This window comes from Delphinapterus leucas, chromosome 7 (assembly GCF_059928025.1).
Source record: "Delphinapterus leucas isolate spDelLeu-1000000601 "Yukka" chromosome 7, BTC_Dleu_Yukka2, whole genome shotgun sequence".
In the NCBI taxonomy this organism is placed as follows: domain Eukaryota; kingdom Metazoa; phylum Chordata; class Mammalia; order Artiodactyla; family Monodontidae; genus Delphinapterus; species Delphinapterus leucas.
In genome coordinates, this window is record NC_143135.1 from 51,835,958 (window position 1) to 51,845,315 (window position 9,358).

At 41.3% G+C, this 9,358-nt stretch overlaps 1 protein-coding gene across 1 annotated transcript in view; it reads right to left on the reverse strand.

The window, feature by feature from the left end:
- Window positions 1–8,711, reverse strand: part of PGM2L1 (phosphoglucomutase 2 like 1) — a 71,491-nt gene extending 62,780 nt beyond the window's left edge. The window contains exon 1 of the mRNA XM_022593797.2: window positions 7,892–8,711. Coding sequence (XP_022449505.2) covers window positions 7,892–8,002 — 111 coding nt within the window. The 5' untranslated portion in view covers window positions 8,003–8,711. The remainder of the gene's footprint in view (window positions 1–7,891) is intronic.
- Window positions 8,712–9,358: the final 647 nt, after the last annotated feature.

Here is a 9,358-nt window from a genome sequence, read left to right on the forward strand (position 1 = left end):
AACTAAACAAAAAACCTTTATAAAAGAAAAAACAGGGCAAAGAAGACCCCCAAATAAAAAGCAGAAGTAGCCAGTCTACCTATTTTGAAATTTTCAGGTGGGAAAAAAGAAAGTGCTTTCAAATAAGAATCCTTTCCCTTTCAAGTATAAGTACTTTTTAAATTCACGGACTTTAATTTTTAGAACAGTTTTAGGTTTACAGAAAATTGAACAGATAATACAGGTAGTTCCCGTAAATCCTCCCACCCAATCTGTTTCCCCTGCTGTTAACATCTCGTACTGGGGCTGGAAAGAGGGGAGGTAAGGGGACTTCTTTAATGGGTATAGAGTTTCAGATTTGCAAGATTAAAAAGTTCTGGAGATCTGTTTCATAAAAATGTGAATATGAGGGCTTCCCTGGTGGCGCAGTGGTTGAGAGTCCGCCTGCCGATGCAGGGGACACAGGTTTGTGCCCCAGTCCAGGAAGATCCCACATGCCGTGGAGTGGCTGGGCCCGTGAGCCATGGCCGCTGAGCCCGCACGTCCGGAAGCCTGTGCTCCGCAATGGGAGAGGCCACAACAGTGAGAGGCCCACATACCGCAAAAAAAAAAAAAAAAAGTTAAGATGGTAAATTTTATGTTTTTTACCTCAATAAAAAATTAAAATTTTCTGTTTTGTCTTCAGATTGATCCTCAACATTGAAAATAATAAGTACCAGGTTAAGATCGTCTAAATATTGTTCACTACAGACTCTAGTAGTGGGCTTGGATAAAATTTCCTTCTCACCAGGCCCACCTTGTGTCTTCTGAAGGTATTGAGATCAAATGGATTTTTTTTTTCCTTAAGCTCCATCAATTAATTGTTCAAAATCATGCCCTGTTTTAGTTTTCTTCAGTTTTGAACCATAACTTGCTTATTCAGGTCTGTTTTCCTTCCTTCCTCCCCTCCCTCCCTCCTCCCCTTCCTCCCTTTCTTCCATCTGTGGATAACTGCTTTTCTTTTTTTGATGTTGCTGTTGCCAGAAATAACATGCCATCTTCAACATTATCATTAACATCTTCCAGCTTTTTATTACTTATGGCATAGACACTGCATTCTTTTTCACGATACATTTCTTTGAAGCCCAATGTCAAACTAGTACACAGTTGTCACCTGGGATTTCTTTACACTGGACTCCTGGGGTAGTTCCTTCATGTCAGCTTCCCTCATATTTCCTATTTCCTTTTGCTATAGGTTTCTTCAACTTGTGCTTTTATATTTTCTATTGCATTTGGCAGGGGGTGGAGGAATACAGTTTTTTTTTTTTTCCTTAACTCCCAAGAGCTCATTCTTCTTTCCTCTTCCTTTTTCATAGCATCTTTCCTTGTTTGATGGGATAATTATCCTTTTAAACTTAATTTTAAGATTTTAAGTTCTTATGTTCCCTTATTTACCTCAGTTCCTTTCTGGGTCCATTGCTTTGTTTTTATTTTTCATGCTGCTTGTTTTCTTTACATAACTTGATCCTGGGTTAGTCATTGATATCCACAGATTTTTCTGGGAAGCTGGTATGGGTTTTCTCTGGTTTTGTATACATAGGTATGTTTTCTGCCAATCTCTTCTCAAATAAAATGGCCAATTGGGAGCTCTGTATTTGTGAGCTAAGCTTACTGTTCTGGAGACTTTGTTAGCACTGATTACATTATTTAAGCTTTCAAAAGAATAACTAAAACTAATGGCATAATGAAATTTAGGCAGGGTGGGGACTTCCCTGGCAGTCCAGTGGTTAAGACTTCGCCTTCCAGCGCAGGGGGTGCAGGTTTGATCCCTGGTTAGGTAGCTAAGATCCCACATGCCTTGTGGCCAAAATACCAAAACATAAAACAGAAGCAGTATTGTAACAAATTCAATACAGACTTTAAAAAGGGTCCACATCAAAGAAAAAAATCTTAAAAAAAAAAAGTTTAGGTAGGGTGGAGAACAGTGTGAGTGAGCTCTCATTTTTCATAGTATGTATTTGACAGATAATATCCAAAACAAATCAAGGAATAGTGGTACTAGCATATTATTTAGTCTTTTGATGGTAGTCATGAGAATAACTAAAGACAAACAGTTAAAAATGGTTTTTAAGGAGCAAACTGAGGATGAGAAGAGGCAATTAGGAACGCCACTTTCTATTATAATACCTTTGTACTAATTTTTAAAAATCATAAACACGTATTTCTTTGAAATAAAAATAAATTAAAAAATAAAATGGTAGAAACTGAAGAGCAAATGTAAGAAATTTGGAAAGAAAAAAAATGTGTGTGTGTGTGTGTGTGTGTGTGTGTATCTCCAAACCCTTATTTATATGTACTAAATCTCTTGGACAGAGGGAGAATGTTGTTGCCAAGGAAACCTAAGCAACTGTTGAGCAGCAAATTCACCTCTTTTAAAAAATATTTCATGGCAATTTATTCTGCAGAATATTACAGCCTACCACAGCTTTCACAAAACTCAGTAAAATGGTTTTAATGAGGTCCTTGAAACTTGGTTTATTATGTCACTAACATTTACTAAATATTCAGGTTAGAGTCTAGTACAGTGATAAGAAAACTAGAGTAAAGGTCAGATATCCTAGGTTTGGTACCAAGTGTACCACTTAAAAGCCATATGTCCTTGAGCAAGTCGTTTTCCTTGTCTGAAACTAAATTTCTTTACTTATAAAAATAGGGATAACTACTACCTAGCCTGCCTGCCATACACGGTTGCTGTGAATATCAAATGATTCAGATCATCAAGGTTTGAAACACTACACAAATAAATTCAAGTAATAAGCACTAATATTTTCCAAAATTAATAAGGTGATAAGTGCTCTTCATTGATTAAATGCCAAATTATGTAAAGTATTAGAAAAATGTGAACAAAAAATGTAATATAGACCAGTATTGTAAAAATTGGATTGAACTAGGTGGCAGATCCAAGTTCTGGTCCAGGCTCTACCCAACACAACTGATAATTTCCACAACTTCTTTGGGTCTCTGCACAATGAAACTGGACTAGACAACCTTTGTAGAGGTGCTTCATGGGTGTGTTTTCCATCACATGATGATGATTTAAAAGGAAATTCATTCACCACTTTTAAAACAATTTGGGCTATATTTTGCTTGAAAAACTTTCACTGCTAGATGTTTGAAAATCACTGACTTTAGAATGAAGTCTTTTATTTCTATTTTCAGGCATTTCATAACCCTAACCTAACTAACTTATCTTTACCTTTACCTTCTACTCTTTCTCAACATAGACCTACATTCTGAGACCATAGTACTCTACTCATTATTTCTCAAAACGCCAAGCCAATTCCTGCCTCCATATTGTTTTCAATATGTATGTAGCTGTTGCTGCTACATCTGGCTAAGCAGCTCTGCCCTGGGTCTCATCCCACTCCCCACCCATACATTCACACACCCAAATTTGGCCAGTGCTTAATATCTTTGATAAGACTGTTTTCAAAAAGTTAAAATTTACAGCATATCAAAAACAGGAGAGAGTTGTCATGTTAAAGAGAACCTGGCGTCTAGGCCAGCAAGACTTGTCTGTAATTTGATAGAATGTATGAAAGCTGTGAAAGAAAGACGTAGGAAGGAACTGAGGGCCTTAGTCAGCTCTAAAAGATAGAAGGGGAGAGCACTGTAGAAGAGTCATCTGTGCATTGCCTGGAGGAGGAACACCTTGATCCACAGACTTGTTGGATTCCAGTGGTAGGACAGTCCCATCATAGAGACTGATGCATTTACTTATTACAGGCTAATGCTGTTAAACATTTATGCCATATATCTGACTCCCTGTGATTTGATTTCACAATCACTAAAAATATTCTGATTCTTTGACTTCCCTTATGGTGCATCTAGAAAATGGCTTGACTGAGACAAATCTATTTATATTACAACTGTACCATAAATTAATAAAACAGCATTCTGAATTCAGACATCAGTTTCTGTAACCTTGAGCCGGGTGAGTCCATCCTGAGACAAGACAGACTAACAAATTAGTCTGAAGGTATAGGAACCAAGGGTCAGATTCTGGACTATACTAAACGGCACAACAGAATGCCACTCCATAGGAACAGGAAGGGGTACATGGGACCTCCCCTGTCTTGTTGCACTAATTTCTTTTTAACACTTACATACACCTTTATTTATTCAAGGCCACTAACGACATACTAATGCGTTTCTATGACCTGGTCTACATGCCTTTCCAACAATTTCTCTCTATGTACCCTAAGCTACAGCAGAAACAAATATTCTAAGTATACACATTAATGTTTTTATCTCTACTTGGAATATTCCTCCTCTCAATGTTGACAAGTCTAAATTTTAATTAATCCTGAAGGTTCAGCACAGATAACACCTTTTTCATGAAGAGATTTCAAAGAACACCACCCACCAAGGCTAAAACTAGCAATACTGGTGACCTAGGCAAGTAGCAAATTGCCTTTAGATCAACTTATGTCTTAGTACTATGTGCCTCACCGGAGTCATCAAGAATCAGGGCATTTGGTAGGTTCTTTTTTTCACTATAAAAAAAATAAATAGGTATTAATCAGGTATTAAACTCAGTTTCTCTGTGCTGGAAGATCACATATGCCATCCACGTGTAATGCAATAAATGCTGTTGGTCTGATCTATTATTTTACATTTCTGCACTCTACATTTCAGTGCCCTGGGACATCATAGCCTAGCTTACCTACACTATCTATCTACAGTAGATACACCTTTGCTTACTAATTAAAAGTATTTTTCTCATTAAGAGAGGGATCAATTAAGTAAATATTATTTTTATTAAATAATTATTAAACTTATTTAAATCTATTTATCTGTTAAAGGCACTTGTTACTTGCTCCCTGTATTATATTTGTGAGCTTTTGTTTTATTTTCCCTTCTATTTTCTTTGAAGATACAATCCATATCTAGTTCATCTTTGTGTCTCCCACAGATTTTCAGCCAGTGCCTTGTATGTAGAGGGCACTTTAAATATAAATTAATTTCTCTTCCCCTCACAGTGAAAGCTCTCCTCATTCTTTTTAGATGCATCCCATCTTCTTATTGTCTTCCTTGACTACACAGTCCACAGGTCACTTACTTTTAAACTACTATAAAAACTGACTGCCTATAAACCATTTAATTGCCACCAATACCACCCTTGCGTTATCTTTTTACATGTATATGTATTTCATAGTCTTTTTACATTTTAGTATACCCCAACAATATCTAGGTATAGCATGGACAATTAATAAATATTAATTCATTCAGGTAATATTTTTTAAAAAATCAAATCAACAGACCCATTAGGAAAAGTGTAGTCAAAACTGGCACCTAGGGCTTCACTGGTGGCGCAGTGGTTGAGAGCCTGCCTGTCGATGCAGGGGACACGGGTTCGTGCCCCGGTCCGGGAAGATCCCACATGCCGCGGAGTGGCTGGGCCCGTGAGCCATGGCCGCCGAGCCTGCGCATCCGCAGCCTGTGCTCCGTAACGGGAGAGGCCACAACAGTGCGAGGCCCACGTACCGCAAAAAAACAAAAAAAACTGGCACCTAAAGAGAACAAAAGATTTCACCCATGGCAATGAAAAACAAACTCCTATTGTTGAAAGGCCAAAGGCTATGACATACATAATAGTTACTAGGAAATTAAATTGTGTTGGAATTCTACAAGTGTCTTTGAAGTTCATAAATCTTCCTTTCACTTTAGGGAGACACAAGTGCAACCACATCCATTTACTGACAGCAGATGGCTTTAAACAACAGCAATTAACTATATTAAACATATAAGGATAACTTTCACTTGTAATTTAGTTAGATATCCCTGCTGAAGATATTTATACAGTCAGTTTGTAGTATATATCATTTCACAGTATGCTAAGCCTTAGCTCCTTTATTTCTATTAGGCTTCCTCCTCCCTAATGAACCAAAAGTAGAAGAGCAATCTCTGAATCTTCACTTCTTTTGTATCCTTTCACAACAAGGAACTATATTCACAGCAGGCAATTAATAAATAAAAAGTTCAGCTTTTCTTACTGAGTTTCCACACTGTTAATAAGTAGATGAAATACAAAAATACATCAATAGCTCAAAAGGAAAAAGAGAGACAGCATGAAAAAGGCAGGGGAAAAATGTGGTTTCACTTCCAAATGTGAATAAAAATAATTATGGATGTAAGGAGGCCAGCTTTAGGTTTCAATCATTGTTTTTCCACTACCTAATAATTTGCTATTCAGCTCCTGCTGTCACATAGCTTTTGAGTTGGGTGGCATAAGCTCACCAGATAACCTAATGGATTTAAAGTTATTTGCATTTTGCACATCCTTATGATAATTAATGGGATACCACAGATTTTTCACACTTGATTGAAAAAATATATATGTATATACATACATATTTTTTATATATATGGTCAAATCCTACAAGAAGGGTGTCAGCTCTCTAGTATCTCAGTCAGAACACTCTAGAGCCTTGCTACTCAAAGTGTGGTCCACAGCCCAGCAGCATTGGTAACACTTGGGAGCTCATTATGAGGCAGAAGCTCAGGCCCCACCCCAGGTGTCCTAAATCACAACCTGCATTTTAAGATCTCCAGGTGATCTGTAAGCACTGTAAAGTTTGAGCCGCACTTGTTTAGACTCCACAGGAGGAATTAGAATGTCCAAGATACATATGATCAAGTAATACTAAATAACTCATAATTGCTTATTTGTTGGTCTTCCTCATCTGCTGACTGAAGGCTTTTCGAGGGCAGGAACCCTTTCTAGCTTCCTCACCACCAGCATACGCTGGACCTAAAAGGCCCTGAAGCACTACCCAGTGCTCAATGGATATTTTTTGCTGAATGCATGAATGACTGAACAAAGTGAAAAAAAACTTTTTAAGAAAGCTAATAATCCTTTAGGAAATTGAATAACATGATTTCACATATTACCACACTAATACTTTAATTCAGTATTATTAATTCCATTTAAAATATGTCGACTTCTCTATTTCAACAAATTCATTTAATGCATTCGACAAAGCAAAAGCCTGGATTATCTTCCTCTGTTGGAGCCAACGGCCTCTTACAAGTGAAATAACTGCATTTTAATTTTAGCTCTCACATATCCATCCTATATGCCTGCACAAGATGAAATCATCGCAACAATTTGGAGGGGGTGGGGGCGGAATAGAGGAGGAATGGGTAAAGCAAAAACAATTCTGTATCAGGAGCATCACATGAAATCTGGAAAACATAATTTTTGGAATAGGATACTTCCATAAAATAACTCCCGGCCAGAGAAAGAAAGAGAACCCTTATCTTTCTCAAGAGCAAAAGGTGATATTAGAGAATACAAGGGAGCGATAAAAGACCAGCGACTACCTAGCGACGCAAGGTGGAAACACACCAGAACAGAACTAAAAAGGATAGCGGTTAGATAGCGTCCAAGAACAGAGCAAAAAACCACTTTCAGATTTGCAGAGAAGGAAGTCAAGAAAGAAAGGGGAAAGGAAACAGATGTATTAAGGATATAGCTTACGACGATAATTATTATTTTTTGGATTAAGAGGGATGACATACACTTGGAGGGGGGGGAGGATGGGAGGAAGGGAGGTTGCACTTTCGCGCACTGCAAAAGGAAGGGACTACAGGCGTTCTTTCCCAGCTCAGACGGTCCCAGGGAAGCAGCCCAGGCATAGGTGGGTGGCAACGCCCGGCTCCGCTAGCCGCTGCCGCATGGCCTGAGCCATCTCCCCCACAGCCTGCCGAGCACCGGGTGGGGACGGGAAAGGGCGTACACTGGGTAGGGGGCGGATGTCGGGCTGACCAGGTACCCACCTTATCCCAAGGGAGCCACTCCCAATGGCCGTGTGTAGCTGAGGGTCGCCGGAGTGATAGGGGGCGGATGCCGGGCTGACCAGATACCCACCTTATCCCAACGGAGCCACTGCCCGATGGCCGTGTCTAGCTGAGGGTCCCCGGTGTGATAGGGGGAGTGGAGTAGGTTGGAGTTCAGGTCCCCCTCTGCGTTTTCAGCCATGGCAGCCAGACTTGGGTGTGCGGGCCTGGGGGGCCGGCAAAGACACGTAGCTGGAGGGGCTTGACGTGCGCTCACCAGGATCCCGACGGCCCCTCCTCACTGAAGGGCATCGGAGACCAACCGCAGGATGTTTGTGCCAGCTCCTGCCGCAGCTTTGGGGAAGCAGGAGAGAGGGGGGACGCGGCCGCCCCGCTCCCAACTAGACCAGCTCCTGGTCTCTCTGGGCGACCAGACTGAGGCGGTCCCACCGCGAGAGAACAACAGTCCTAGATGTCTGGGTCGTGGCCCCGCCGCGGCCGCCGCACTCGCACTCTAGGCCCCGCCCACCGCGCCGCTGGCCCCGCCCCTTCCCAACCCCACTGACTTAAGCTTCCGAGACCCGAGGCGCGAGCCGGGAAGCGCGCTTCCGACGTCTCCCGAGCTGCGCAAGTTAGGACCCGCGGGGTGGTGAGGAATTAGGGCACAGCCCTTTTTGTTTTTTAATTTGCCTTTTTCCACGTGTTTTATCCTTGTTACAACCCCCACACACTCCCACGCGTCTCATTTTCTGGATCAGCCGCTACGGCCACCACAACGCGCTCCGCCTCAGGGATCGCTTTGTGAATCCCCGTCGCGCGCGTAGGCCCCCTCCCGTTTGGTCTTGGGGCGCCCGCCGGCGGGAGGGTGCGCGGAGCTGTCCCCGCACGGCGTCACGGGAGTTGTAGTTCTTTTCTTTCCTCGAGGTATGTGGAGGCCGCCGCAAAGACTACAACTCCCGGCAGCTCCGCGCCCTGCGTTTTCTCAAAGGAAAAAAGATCTACCTCTAGGCTGTTCCCTACAGACACGCCCTGTCCGTGTTAGGTTCGCTGCGGTTTGTGGCTCTGGGCTTCAATTAAATTAAACAAGGACTGGTACAGTAAGGGGACAGCTGATACCCATTAAGTGCTTTACAGTTTACGAATCGCGTTTTGTCGTTTCAACCGTCGTGTGACAGAGTAAATGGACGTGATCCATCCCCATTTTACACACAAAGAGGAAACTGCCTCTGAGTGAACCGACTTTTTCAAAGAGGCAGAATTCGTGATGGAACAAGGGTTCCAACCTCATTTCAGGTCTCAGATGGCAGTTGTTTTTGCTCTGCTGCTACAGTGGACTGGGAGGCAGGAAGAACAAGATGACTGGGGAAAAACAAAAATCAAGTTGTGAAAGAGAGAAGACGTGTCAGCATTTAACCATAACATAAGAATGAATAAGAGAGTGCAAAAATCAATGGCAGTAGGAATACAGAGGAAGAAGAAAGATTATTGAAATAGTCTTAAATTTCTCCTTATTTTGGCCTCCTCTCTTCTACAAGAATGCTCACCTTTCAAGTCACAC